The sequence below is a fragment of the Pleurodeles waltl genome, chromosome 4_1 (genome assembly GCF_031143425.1).
Source record: "Pleurodeles waltl isolate 20211129_DDA chromosome 4_1, aPleWal1.hap1.20221129, whole genome shotgun sequence".
Lineage (NCBI taxonomy): Eukaryota > Metazoa > Chordata > Amphibia > Caudata > Salamandridae > Pleurodeles > Pleurodeles waltl.
Genome location: NC_090442.1, coordinates 614,916,131 through 614,931,330, shown reverse-complemented (window position 1 = coordinate 614,931,330; position 15,200 = coordinate 614,916,131). Strand labels below are relative to the sequence as shown.

General features: G+C 46.7%; 1 protein-coding gene across 3 annotated transcripts in view; it reads left to right on the top strand.

The window, feature by feature from the left end:
• The window catches only part of RPAP3 (RNA polymerase II associated protein 3), a 266,423-nt gene that overhangs the window by 232,914 nt on the left and 18,309 nt on the right, over window positions 1-15,200 (top strand). For all 3 annotated transcript variants that reach the window (XM_069229050.1, XM_069229048.1, XM_069229049.1), the window contains exon 16: window positions 10,858-10,958. In XM_069229050.1, coding sequence (XP_069085151.1) covers window positions 10,858-10,958 — 101 coding nt within the window. The remainder of the gene's footprint in view (window positions 1-10,857; window positions 10,959-15,200) is intronic.

The window sequence follows — 15,200 nt, the reverse complement described above, 5'->3', positions numbered from 1 at the left end:
TTCCAGCAAGATAGTTCTGTGAGTTTAGCCTTTGTTGCTCAGTTGCAGTTCAAACGTTCAGATCGCTGTGACATATTAGCTTTCTTTCCCCTTGGTCTGGTAAATCAAGTACTGTATATTGGAATACAGCGACATCTTTTAGCTAAGGCACTTAGAAAATGAACTACTGAAGTCCGAACCAATAAATGCAAGTGATTTATCATTATATTGTATTCATAAATAATCTGCGGTTTCAACCATTAACACCTTTGTTAGTGATTAGCCCCCTCTTTGTGAGGAAGAGGCCTGCCAGTGCTATGCATTGATTCATGTAGCAAAACAGTGTGTTTCTGCTCATTATATGCAGCATAACATATGGAAGAGAGACTCCAAACCCACTTTTCCACTAGGCCACATGTTTTTGCTAAGTAACATTTACAGTAATCTTGTTATCCATCTTTTACAAATTAACATTACATGGATCAATCCCCTACTGGGAGGGGGGAGGGGGAGAAAGAGAGATTGATTGATATATATATATATTTGCGCTTTGTAAACAAAACTAGGAGATGCCCATTCGGCAGAGGAAAAGCTGAAAACACCTGAACATTTTCAGTGGTCACTGTGAAGAGCGTGACTAATCTAATCTCTGCAAATCAGCAATCGTTTTATAGCAGCCTAAAAATGTCTAGTTGCACTCACTGAATTGTTCCTAGATTATGCCTTTCCACCAAACCTTCTCTCATATTTATTTCTCTCATAAATGACGGCATGTACATCTGGTGCTGCTTTGAACTCCCAGATATTATTAAGATTAATTAGGGCCTGGAGAACTCTGACACAGTGTGTTATAAAGTGTCCTATTTACTTATTAAATATTCTTACCTTAACCTGGTAAGCACATTTATTCCATTTAATCTTAGCTTAACGTTACCTGTCTTTCCATTGTTGGAGACTGTAAGAAGCTGTCTCTTTATATGGTATACCAAAATGAAGTATAGGTGCAAAGAGTCCAGGGGGTTCATTTAATAGTGAACATGGGCTTGCTCTAGAAATCCCAAGGTGCTCTTTTCGGGGGTATTGTGGTTAAGCAGCCTTAGGCTTATCAGAGAGGAGTGTTCAACATTTACCATAGGCACACAGTCAATAAATTAGATACACGACTCCAGAAGGAGATCCACACCAATTTACTAAAATACAAGTATCTTTATATATGTTTAGGCACCTGAATCAATACGATCAGGTAAGTATGTTTTGTAATAGAAATTATTACAGTTTTGAAAAGTTGACACTTAGTGCAGTTTTCTGAAGCTGCAATGTTATCCTATGGAGGAAAAACAAATATGCAAACAGGTAATCGACTGCAACTTAGCGCACCAATCTTCCAGACTTAAGGTGCGTATGGGGAAGGGTCTTACGCCGCAGCACTGGGGCAGCTGGGTGCAGGGGTGCAGTTCAGTGTTGGGTGCCCCATTTACGGGGATCAGTCTGGGTAAAAAGATGCTTCAGGTGATGACTGGGGGACCAGTCAGGGTGAACCACCAAGGGGGTTCAATTCTTGCAATGCTGGGGGACGTAGGGACACCAGTGGGCCTCTTGTTCTTGGTCTGGAATGTCCAGGTGCAAGGGTTCTTAGACAGTCTGGTTTCTGTTACCTGTGACAGTCATAGTTTAGGGGACCTGCAGAAACAGGCTGCAGTCGTGGACGGGGGGTCCAGTCCGGCTGAAACAACAAGTGGGTTCAGGTCTCACGAGCCTTGTAGATGCAGGGACACCAGTAGTCCTCTTCGCCTCTGTCTGGAGCGTCCGGGGGCAGAGATACAGTTGACCATTGGGTTGCCATCACCTAAGGTGGTCACGGTTGAGGGCAGGCCTGTGCAAAGAGGCTGCATGCATCAGTGTGAAGTAGCAGTGGGGAAACCCACAATCGGTTTCATCTCTGGAGAGGCTGGGGACCATGCTGGCAACATTGGCCTACTTCAACTCTGGCTAGGGGACATGGGTGCACTGGTGCTGTCCGTTTCGGATTTTGGTGGTCTGGAGCCCTCTTTAGTGTTTCTTGGGTGCTTGCAGGGAAGCAGCTCTGCTACTCCACTGGAGTTTCCGGTGCTGGGGTGAAGGCTGACAGTCTTCCCAGGCTTTTGGAAGTTTCAGCAGCTGAAGGATGAGATGTCTTTCTCGCAGTTGTCGATCAGCAAGGCATGCTAGCAGGGTTGGTACTGAGTCAGTCACTGATCTTCAGTTCTTGCCATTTGCATTTATGGAGTGTCCTTGTTCTTCAGATCAGCAGTTTCTGCTTTCCTGGTGCCAGGGGCTCCCCTAAATACTGAATTTAGGGGTGTTTAGGGAGTGTAAGGTAGTAACAAGTGGGCTACTTACTCCTGGGGTCACTACGCTCCCCCATATGACCACCTCCTGTGGAAAGTGGGCATTACCCTGTCCCAGAGTTCCTAATTCTGCCATCACCAAGATTGCAGATTTCTAAACGTTGTGTCCACATCAGGCAGGTCACCTTAGGGGTGGGTCTGATCCAACGGGTGGACACATCCGTCTGACTACTAATTTTCCCATCTGTCCAGGTGTCAAATGGGCCCTGGAACAGGAGGGGTTGGCATCTCCCTTCTGAGGGAAGCCAACTCTGCATACCGAGGTCAGCGGACTTATGTGAAGCCCCCTTCCTTGGAGTGCAGACTTGAAGGTCTTCCTGTTGGGAGTGGTGTGTTAAAACCCCTGGCAGAGCAGGGTTTGTTTCTGTCCGCCCAAGAACAGTCTCTCATCCTTGGAGGCCAGAAACCTGCCTGTTGATGGCAGGGCAGTTAAAACTAGTCATCCAGCATAGGGGTAAATGGTAAGTTTTTCAGGGGCACCTCTAATGTGCCCTCTGGTTGCATGTATTAATACATCCATCACTGGCATCAGTGAGGGTTTCTTAATATGAGTTGTTTGATATCAAACATCCCTGTTTTAAGTGAAGTCATCATGTAGCGGGGAAACTCGTATTGACCAGTGTCCAGCACATGTACTGAAAATCACTTCCCTGTTCACTCATTATGTCTAAGAATCGACAAAGACATAGCAGCGGCATATCTGCTCTTGCAGATATGCCCTCATATGTAATATAATGCACTCTGCCTTAGGGCTGTCAGGCCTGCTGTAGGGGTGGTTTATATATATTGCATGCAGTGTTAAGGGGCATGGGACACAGACCATGCCATGTCATGTTTTCACTTTTAGCTGCACCACGACACGCAGACTGCAATGGCAATCGGCATGTGCACGATGAGGTGCCCCTGCAGGTAGCACAGTACATGCTGCAGCCCTTAGAGACCCTCTTTGGTGCCCAGGGTTTCCATTTACTAGGTACTTACAGGGGTGCCAAAGGCTTTGCCAATTAGGGAACAATTGCACAGTTTTAGGGTATGAGATTTGGCACTGGGGACCTGAATATGTGAAATTGCATTAATTATCAGGCAAAAAGTGGGGGTAGCCATGTCAAAAAGGGGAACTTACAACAGAGACTCGTCACCAGAAACTAGTTCTCGGTGCCCTTCACACCAAACAAACAGAAGGAAGAGGCAGACCTTGCATATTCTGATGGATGCCTAATTTTGGCAGATTCCTCACCTTGAAATACTTTCCAGTCTCCATCCTGAATCTGGTAACTTATTCTAGCTGTTCTCCCGCCCACCATTAGGTGGCACCTTGTGGCTCTGCACCACTCCATAAGTGATGTAGTGGAGCCGTACATAAGTGCCATCTCTGCACCCTGATGTCAGTTCCTTTATTTCTACGCCTCTCTCCATGGAACCAGAGCTCTGCTCCCAAACTCGTTGGCCTACTGGTGATGAAATCCATGTGCTAAAGAAAAATGTCCCCACCTAAAACTATGATTTTCAAACCATGCAGTGATACATCAAAACAGATGTGAGTCACAGACTTACACAAGATGTGTCTCTGGTATTTGGGGTCAGGACACAACCAAGTCATGCAGTAAGTGTGCCTTTATGCACCCCAAAGGTTAAATTTGAAGTTGTAAATTCCTGAATATAAGAAGTCACACCAGGTCACAGATGCTGACAGCCCAGCTCCCGGGGCTGTTCCCTTGAGATGTCTACTTTGCAGTCCAAGTTGATTGGTAAGTGTAGGAAAGTACCATCTTGCCTGGCATGTTACCCCCATATTTCACTGTATATATGTTGTTTTAGTTGTATGTGTCACTGGGACCCAGCCAGCCAGGGCCCCAGTGCTCATAAGTGTGCCCTGTATGTGTTACCTGTGTTATGACTAACTGTCTCACTGAGGCTCTGCTAATCAGAACCTCAGTGGTTATGCTCTCTCATTTCTTTCCAAATTGTCACTAACAGGCTAGTGACCAATTTTAGCAATTTACATTGGCATACTGGAACACCCTTATAATTCCCTAGTATATGGTACTGAGGTACCCAGGGTATTGGGGTTCCAGGAGATCCCTATGGGCTGCAGCATTTCTTTTGCCACCCATAGGGAACTCTGACAATTCTTACACAGGCCTGCCACTGCAGCCTGAGTGAAATAACGTCCACTTTATTTCACAGCCATTTTACACTGCACTTAAGTAACTTATAAGTCACCTATATGTCTAACCTTTACCTGGTAAAGGTTGGGTGCTAAGTTACTTAGTGTGTGGGCACCCTGGCACTAGCCAAGATGCCCCCACATTGTTCAGGGCCAATTCCCCGGACTTTGTGAGTGCGGGGACACCATTACACGCGTGCACTACATATAGGTCACTACCTATATGTAGCTTCACAATGGTAACTCCGAATATGGCCATGTAACATGTCTATGATCATGGAATTGCCCCCTCTATGCCATCCTGGCATAGTTGGCACAATCCCATGATCCCACGGGTCTCTAGCACAGACCCTGGTACTGCCAAACTGCCTTTCCCGGGGTTTCACTGCAGGTGCTGCTGCTGCCAACCCCTCAGACAGGTTTCTGCCCTCCTGGGGTCCAGCCAGGCTTGGCCCAGGAAGGCAGAACAAAGGACTTCCTCAGAGAGAGGGTGTTACACCCTCTCCCTTTGGAATAAGGTGTCAGGGATGGGGAGGAGTAGCCTCCCCCAGCCTCTGGAAATGCTTTGATGGGCACAGATGGTGCCCATCTCTGCATAAGCCAGTCTACACCGGTTCAGGGATCCCCCAGCCCTGCTTTGGCGCAAAACTGGACAAAGGAAAGGGGAGTGACCACTCCCCTGACCTGCACCTCCCCTGGGAGGTGCCCAGAGCTCCTCCAGTGTGCTCCAGACCTCTGCCATCTTGGAAACAGAGGTGCTGCTGGCACACTGGACTGCTCTGAGTGGCCAGGGCCAGCAGGTGACGTCAGAGACTCCTTCTGATAGGCTCCTTCAGGTGTTGCTAGCCTATCCTCTCTCCTAAGTAGCCAAACGCTCTTTTCTGGCTATTTAGGGTCTCTGCTTTGGGGAATTCCTTAGATAACGAATGCAAGAGCTCATCAGAGTTCCTCTGCATCTCTCTCTTCACCTTCTGCCAAGGAATCGACTGCTGACCGCGCTGGAAGCCTGCAAAACTGCAACAAAGTAGCAAAGATGACTACTGCGACACTGTAACGCTGATCCTGCCGCCTTCTCAACTGTTTTCCTGGTGGTACATGCTGTGGGGGTAGTCTGCCACCTCTCTGCACTAGAAGCTCCGAAGAAATCTCCCGTGGGTCGACGAAATCTTCCCCCTGCAACCGCAGGCACCAAAGAACTGCGTCACCGGTCCTCTGGGTCTCCTCTCAGCACGACGAGCGAGGTCCCTTGAACTCAGCAACTCTGTCCAAGTGACTCCCACAGTCCAGTGACTCTTCAGTCCAAGTTTGGTGGAGGTAAGTCCTTGCCTCCCCCCGCCAGACTGCATTGCTGGGAACCGCGTGTTTTGCAGCTACTCCGGCTCCTGTGCACTCACCGAGGATTTCCTTCGTGCACAGCCAAGCCTGGGTCCCCGGCACTCTAACCTGCATTGCACGACCTCCTGAGTTGTCCTCCGGCGGCGTGGGACTCTCTTGTGCAACTTCGGGTGAGCACTGATTCACTCCACTTTGTAGTGCCTGTTCCGGCACTTCTGCGGGTGCTGCTTGCTTCTGAGTGGGCTCCTTCTCTTGCTGGACGCCCCCTCTGTCCCCTCATGCAATTGGTGACATCCTGGTCCCTCCTGGGCCACAGCAGCATCCAAAAACCCTAACCGCGACCATTGCAGCTAGCAAGGCTTGTTTGCGGTCTTTCTGCGGGAAAACACTTCTGCACGACTCTTCACGACGTGGGACATCCATCCTCCAAAGGGGAAGTTTCTAGCCCTTGTCGTTCGTGCAGAATCCTCAGCTTCTACCATCCGGTGGCAGCTTCTTTGCATCCACAGCTGGCATTTCCTGGGCATCTGCCCACTCCCGACTAGATCGTGACTTTTGGACTTGGTCCCCTTGTTCCACAAGTACTCTCGTCTGGAAATCCATCGTTGTTGCATTGCTGGTGTTGGTCTTTCCTGCAGAATTCCCCTATCACGACTTCTATGCTCTTTGGGGAACTTAGTTGCACTTGGCACCCACTTTTCAGGGTCTTGGGGTGGGCTATTTTTCTAACCCTCACTGTTTTCTTACAGTCCCAGCGACCCTCTACGAGGTCACATAGGTTTGGGGTCCATTCGTGGTTCGCATTCCACTTCTAGAGTATATGGTTTGTGTTGCCCCTATCCCTATGTGCCCCCATTGCATTCTATTGTGACTATACATTGTTTGCACTGTTTTCTATTGCTATTACTGCATATTTTGGTATTGTGTACATATATCTTGTGTATATTTGCTATCCTCATACTGAGGGTACTCACTGAGATACTTTTGGCATATTGTCATAAAAATAAAGTACCTTTATTTTTAGTATATCTGTGTATTGTGTTTTCTTATGATATTGTGCATATGACACTAGTGGTACTGTAGGAGCTTCACTCGTCTCCTAGTTCAGCCTAAGCTGCTCTGCTAAGCTACCTTTTCTATCAGCCTAAGCTGCTAGACACCCCTCTACACTAATAAGGGATACCTGGGCCTGGTGCAAGGTGTAAGTACCCCTTGGTACTCACTACGAGCCAGTCCAGTCTCCTACAGTAAGTCCAAATGCAAACACAAAAAAGGGAAGTGAGACTCAATCCCATCCCATCTTTCCATATCCAAGGAGCGAGGATGACTCAATGTCATTCAGTCTCTCTTGGGGTCCCCAGTCATGTATCTTGTTTCCCAAGTGATCCTGGTGCACCCAGATTTTCCTGGACTATTGACCGCTCCATAGCAGATCGAGGCCTACAAAAAGGCCATGCTGTGGTTTTTTAGCACACTTACAACTTCCTCTGATGCACCTGTGAGCACCAAAGAATCACAGGGGCCTCCAGTCAGGTTCCCAGCAGCGAGTTTTGTATCTGGCACTGTCAGACTTCTAAGAACCTGTTTCGGGTTCCTTAATGACTTGGTATATAATTTTACTCTGGATCCAGGTAATGCATTAGGCTGTTCCTCATTTCGTGCTACGAAATTACTAAAGTGTAACAGTTGTTATTCAGCTTGATACTGCGCCAGGGCAGATGCACAAGCAGGGACTTAATTATGTTTTGAGCTCTGACTCTGAAAAAGGTGCACTAAAGGACGGTGGGCATGGGCAGATGGAGGTGGGAGGGCTCCACCTTCATTATGACAATATTTGACAGTATCTGCACAGACTTGCAAGAAACCAGTGGGATTGATATCTCCCCTGATACAGGGTTGGACCTGCCTCTTGGACAGACAGCTGATGCCCTGAAATTGCAGCTGCCTTCAGTCAAGGCCACAACCTTAATGAATTTTGTAGCATGGGCAAGCCACATCTGGCCCTTGTTTCTTTTTAATGAGGCCCTCGCTAATACCATAATGGGCACTTGGTGAAACCCCTGTTCTTGCTCACTAATAAATAGGCTGGTGGCCAGCTGTCACAGACGTCCGCTGGCGATCCTGATTTACTCACTAAACACCGTACCCCAGAGAGTCTGGTGGTTTATTGAACTCCAATTCATTCCCCACGACTCCTTTGGTTATGGAGTCCTAAAGAATTGAGGTTTTCAGAAAACGAATGGGAGATGGTCAGCAAGATCTTGTTGGCTGCCCCAGAAGACCTTAGGGCCTCACTGACCCAAACATTCATGATGATCAGGATGAGGCCAAATACGTGATTTGTGCTCGTCTAGATACTACTAGTTGCCTGGGAAGGGCAGTTGGAACCACTGTTCTGCTCCACCGCCACGCATGGATGCTTTTTAGTGAATTTTCCAGAGATGTACATACTTCTTTCAGGGATATGCCTTTTGATGGCTGACATCTTTTTGGTGAAAAAGCTGATTCTGCCCTGGAGCATTTTTAGGACAGTAGAGCCTCATTGATCTCCCTGGGTTTCTTGACCCCCTCACATCAGTTCAGAAACTTCAGAGGCTACCTTAGAAGACTGGCATATAAGCAACCCCCTGAAGCATCCCATATGCTGCACCAGCCATCCCAGGTCTTTCGAGAGTGGGGACATCGGTCTGGCAGGCAGTGTGCAGGCCATCAGGGGCACCAGTCCTCCAGGTAACCTTCCCCTGCTACAACAGCCACTATGATATTTTAGTTTGTCCTTAGTGCTCACACCAATCCCGTGAGGGCAGAATACAGTATTTCTTCCTGGGTTGGCGATCCATCACGTCCAACAGATAAGTCATATAAACCATTGAACATGACTATACCTTATCCTTACTTTTTTGCTCTTCTAGATTTTGCCCCCCTATTCTAGCACTTTTCAGACCTCTTTGTTCTTTCACAAGAGGTGCAAGTGTTACTCTCCCAAGGTGCTATTAAGAGTGTTCCTGAGTCAGAAAGAGGAAAGGGTAGTTGCTCCTGTTATTTCCTTGCGCTGGAGAAGGAGGAAGCCCTCCAGTTCATATTACTCCTTTGACCTTCGAATGCCTTCCTTCAGAAGGCCAAATAAAGATTGAGCATGGTAGCCCAGAACTTGGCTATTCTGGACATGTAGCATTGAATGGTGTCACTATTAAAGCTTATTTGTTCGCCTGTCCGTGTTTGCTGTACCAACCAACTTTGTTTAAAACACCTGTTGTTTTGAGGTTTATAAAAGGTCTTCTGCACTTTTGCTTAAACTGGGAACCTACTTTGGTCTTAACGATTCTCATGTGCACGCCCTTCAAGCTGATGCACAGCTGCTTGCTGTGTTACTTGACTTTGAAGACTTATCTTCCACTTTGAAATTTACTTCAGCTGACTGCATGAGTGACTTTTTGGCCTGAGTCCACTCCACAGTCACTCCATCTTGGGAGAAGTACATCTTTGGTATCTGTTCTAAGGTGATGTATCTACAGATAGAAGTATCCCGTCAGACCAAGTTGCTTCCCTTCTGCTTCCCACTTACTGATGTATACTCGCTCTAACCGCAGATCACCCACTGCCCTCTCATCTATATAGTGGCTTTGTTTTTTAACATCTTAAAAAGTAACAAATTAGGAGTCTGCACTCTGATGCCAACAATTAATCTCACTCTGCCTCTTAGAGTGTAGAAAGAGATATGAAACAAACTGACATCAGCACATAGGAATGACGCTTATATGCAACCCAAATTTGTCACTTCCATGCCAGTTTGTATGCAACGCTGAGCCGCACAGTGCCACCTAAAAGCACACAGGAGCATTGCTGGAAAACGTTTCTGGTTCCTAGGGTGTATTCACAAGTGAATAATCTGTGGTACCCACCAGAAAGTTTGTTACCAAAGGTATGTAACTTGTTTAACTCTGCACAGGTAAATTGGTTTATACCACATAAATTACTGACATCAATAACTATGTCTGATGCATCAAGATTCCAGAGTAAGCTTTCGCAACCTATTTTTAGATAAGTATAAGCGTTTAATGGCATACTCACTCACGGTTGGAGCTACAGAATAAATACCTACTGGTGTCTACTAACTCTGTAAATGTGTACTTGTACATATTATGTCTTTCTAACAGCATCACTGGTGAAAAATATTTGACGTCCTTTATCATTTAAACAATTATTGCAAATACAATAGGTATAGCTTATAACTGAAACCACGATCTAAACCTATTGACATTGCTAATGCTTGTTGATATTTTTTTCTACTAATCCAAAACAGTTTTATTGGTATGGTCAGTAGTGTTCTTTACATGTGGGTGTGCATAGCATATCACTTGTCTACAGTATAGATGCTTATAAAATATTTGCTCAGTGTATAGTAAGTAATAAGTCCAGTTGGTTAGCTGAGTAATCCCTAAACATATCTTAGTATATTTTCTCCTCCTATCCTGTTTGCTGTGCTTTAGTAGCTGTACAAAATAGCGACATTATATAAATTGCCATATTCCAGGTGTAAACTAATCTGTACTATATACAGCACAGTTATAGTTGTTTGACCTAGGTTTTCTGGGTTGCTTAGTTGCTAGTATCTTTTAGGCTCCCTTTTTCAGAGCAACTCTAAACGTAATTGATACTTGATGATAGCTAGTGCATAGCGGATTGCCATAGCGCATTGGCAACGACAGGCCCTCTGTTGTCAGTTGTGCTCAGTCCAAAGTGGGTTGGAGGGGGAAGAGCCATGATCCGGTTTGTGTGTCTTCAACATACATAGAGTTACAGATACGTAGCATATTCTTAGCATAATCTGGTTTCATACACATGTCAGATCACTATATTATGATACTTCACCTATCATGAACATAGGTATTGTCTTTACAGTGTATTTTTTCTTTCTAACTTTTTTATTGTTTTACGAACAAAATAATCTGAAAGAAACTTTTAAAATGTATTTTTTTACCACTGTAGGAAAGAACCGCCGGCTTTGGTATTAGAAATCCTCCAAAGGTTGTCTGAGCTTAAACGATTTGACATGGCAATTATGTTTATGACCGAATCGGAAAAGAAAAGTATGTGGAAAATATTTTCTTTAACTTTAAATCGACTGTTGAAATCATGTATTTTATTTATTTGGCTGCGATAATAGCATGTCATTATTATGTTTCTGTATTCTTATTGCCTTGCAATATATTGGGAATGTTGTGTCACCTTGGTGCTAGCTGGAACAGTGGCAGCCGTAAACCAAACAAACTGTGGTTTTGGGGGATGTAAAGTGTGTCCTCTATTGATGCATCCATGTTTAGTCACTTGCACACGTCACCCTTTCAGTCCTTCATTTACTTCCACAATGGGAACTAGAATGTATTTGCTGGTTACTTTTTCATCTGTTTAGTACAGAAACATTTTGTGTGTGACTAGTTAATTATCTTAGTGCAGACTAGGTAATTATCTTAGTACACTGACACCACTGAATGCCACAAAAATAAAGCTAAACGAATTGTAGGACCGGTGAGAGTCAGGTCTTTGTAGATAACCCTGAGAGAGACGGTTTTGCTTTCTGAAATGTTGACACTCAGTCAGCTAAACCTTTTACACCCACAGTTGGCATACTGGTGCACCCACGAAAGTCCCTAGTATATGGTACTTAGGTATCCAGGGCATTGGTACACCGGGGGTCCCCCATGGGCTGCAGAATGCATTGTGCCACCCATGGGAGCACATGCAAACTGTGTCAGCAGGCCTGCCATTGAAGCCTGTGTGAAAAGGTGCATGCACCCTTTTACGACTAAACCTGGTCACTGCACTTAGACTTTATGTCACCCCTGTGGTAGGCCCTTCAGCCTAAGGGCAGGGTGCATGTCTCTAACTGTGAGGGTTCCCCTGCATGAGCAGGATTCCCCTACAAGCCACAGGCCAATTTCTGGACTCTGTAAGTGGGAGAAGCCATCTTAAGGTATGTTTAGTATCAAACATGTTGGAATCATGCAACTACACTGGTTCCAGTGTTAGTTGCTTGATACTGTGTACTCTGGGGGTTCCTTATAGGATCCCCCAGTTCTGCCTGTACAGCCTTACGCAGTCTAGCTGCCTGCTTATGCTGTTGCTGACCCCAGACACTGTTCTGCCCTCCTGCTGGTGAGCCAGGCTCAGACCGGAGAAGCAGAGCACCAGACAGCTTTGAAGGGCACATTTTGTGCCCTCCTTGCATAATCTGTTTTTCACCAGTTCAGGAACCCTAAGTTGCCTCTCTGGTGCAAACCTACACAAAGGACAGGGGAGTGACCAACCCCCTGTCCAACTCCTCCCCTATGTAGGTGCCCAGAGCTCTGTCAGGTGGCCACTTTATTTTTCAATACGAGAATCAAGATGGGCAGAGGCCACTGGGAGCATCTGACTGGTTAGGCCAGGTAGATGATGTCCCTGACCCCCTCTGATAGGTGGGTCACTTCAGAGAGTGACCAACCCCCTTACAGGGTTACTTAAGGACTCCCCCATGGGTGGATCCTCAGATGCCCCAAGCAAGGCTCGCAGGCGTCTTCTGCTCCTGGCCTCTGGAACCGCTGCTGGTCTGCTTTGGAACCAAAACACGTCTGCATCTGTTGGGAAGGCTCCCATTGCAACATTGTTTGTCCGGATCCTGCAAGAATTATGCAACATCCAAGGCTGTGCATCCTCTGGGGGTCACAAGGACTCTGCATCTGGAAGCATGAAGGAATCTCCCTTGGAGTGAAAGAGTCACTCTCCTGCAACTGCAGACACTTCAAGACAACGTCGACTGGCTAGCGGGGGTCTGCTGTTCGAAAGGCTCTCCTTCACAGATGGTAACTCTGTGGCTTCCTCTGGGTTCTGCTTGTATTCTGACCAAATTGGGAGACTGTGGGCTCCTGCCACTGGACTGGAATCCCTGTGCGACTGTTGTACTTGCCAAGGCTTGTTGATTTTTCCTGTGGGGAATCTTCAGGCACCAAGAAGCCCCAGCCTTCAGCACTCTGCAACTCGAAGATCAGCCCTTGTCCTGCAAACCCTGCGACATGGGATTTCTGTTTCTGTTGTGCTGGTGAGGCATCCTTGTGAATAACCTGTGACAATCGCCTGTGGATCACTTGTGGGTGCTGCATCGACTTCTGTTGGCCATCCTGTGTGCTGAGGGCTCGTCCTGACTCCCCGTCTGCGCCATTCAACTCTGCTTTGGGTTCTGCACTGGCTTTGGTGCTGGCCCCACAATCTACACCGGTCTCTTTGACATCAATGCCAGTTTTTAGAGGAGGATTCATAACCAGTAGTGCTTTCCAACTCTGAGCCAAACTCATCTCAGCCGAGGGCGGTACCTGATCCCACTGCGGTGTTGTGATTTGATAATCCTTCTGAACGCAATATCTTTACTGTGCACTCCCGCATAGACACCATATCAAGTTTTTGGTTCAGAATCGGTTTAAATCCAGGCCTTTGGTGATTGCTGGGATGAATTGGTGCCACAATACGATGATGAAAAAAATGAGTTTGAAGAGCTACAGGATGTCAGTGGTCTGGACACCGCCAAAGACACTGCATTTGTTTTCTCCCCAGGTCCAGCCTTAGAGGAGAGCACATAATTTGCGGTTGTGATCAGGCAAGCTGAAAGAAAGTCTTTGCCCTACAGCTCCCAACTATGAAGAGCAAACTAAAATTTTTACTAAGGTCCTTAAGCCTAGCCAGGAATCTACCAAACCTCTTCTTCCATTCAATAAAGCCCTTATGGATATGCTTTTGGATGCTTGGGCAAAACCATGTTCTGACCCTCTGGTCAAAATACAGGTTGCTCGCTGTCGCAGACAGGCTTCAGGCACCTTGACTTTCTTGCTCAGCTTAGAAGAGCTTGGTGTAGTGCAGGTGTCCACCGGCAAATCAATCCTAACATATTGTCTACAAGCTCCCCTGACTGTGAATCTGAATACTGAACAAGTGCATGTTTTTCTCTGCTAGTCTTGCTCTCGATTGAGGAAATGTCTGTTGTTTGTTTGGGCACAGTTCACATGCTCTATGGGACATGGTTGGTCAGATGTAACTGGCTCACCCTGACATCTTATGGGCGTCTTTAGTCCAAACTAATCACGACTGTCGGAATGCAGCCAGATTTGTTATCCAGTCTGGCCTGGTTACAGCCAACTGCTTGGCTCGTGCAGTTGGTGCGAGCATGGTGTTTCTACTCTACACCTGGATGAGGTCTGTGGGCTTCTTAGGAGATGTCTAAGCATTTTCGATGGATATGCCATTTACTGTCTCTCACCTCCTTGGTGAGAAGGTGAACTTGACCCTCAAATTGTTCAACCATTTGTGCCTTAGCTTGTTCTTTGGACCTCTCCACACTTGCCAGGCTGTTTCCCGACCACTTTTGTCTGTTTCATGGATACTCCAGCAGAGTTGGCCTACAGACACCCCCAGAGCCCACTACCAGCACTACAATTGCCCCTCAGCCCTTTCGAGTTTGGACCGTGTTGCCTCTTTCTGCCTTTTGGCAATGCCGGGTCAGCCCCTGTTTTTCAAATCCCCGGTTGTGATGAGATTTCCTAAAGGTTGCCAACATGTTACCTCTGAAGTCCTGAGTGATGCCACAGTGGGACTTTAATATGGTTGTCATCCTTTTAATGTGTACCACTTTTGAGCTGATACACAGTTGTCCGCTGCACTTCTTGACCCCACAAAAGCTCTTTTTGGTCATGATCACATACTTGTCTTCTGACTTAAGGCACTATCAGTCCAGCTGCCTTACACAATTTTTTTTTCCAGACAAACTGTGTAAAAGATTCAAGCTTCTTGTGAAAAGTAGTGACATTTATGCTTGCCGGGCAGGCTGTTACTCTTCCTGCATTGTATACCTCACCTCAGACAGTGAACGACGAGAGACTCCATCGCTTGGTTCCCAAAAGACCCCTCAGGTTTTACATTGATTGCACCAGAGACCATCAGGTGGATAATTAGCTGTTTTAAGGTTTCTCAGGGGCAAAGAAAGGCAAGACAGTGCACAAAAGAACCATCTTTAGATGGATAGTCTGGACTGAATATGAGGGCTTTGTCCTATTCAGGGCATAGCCAGTCCCGCGAGAGGCTGCCGCAGCATCCCAGCTTCAGGCCCATAAATAAGAGGCCTGAAAGCACCCTGTAGAGAGCAGCATCAGGGATTGAAGACGTCTCCCTGGGTGGAGAAGCAGTGCTGATGAAGAAGCCTGACTGGTGAGTCAGTGTTGAAGGCCAGGTGGAGGACAACATGGCAGGAGGCAGAGGCATACAGATAACCGGAGACCTCATGTGGCGGCTGGACCGTGAGTCTGCTC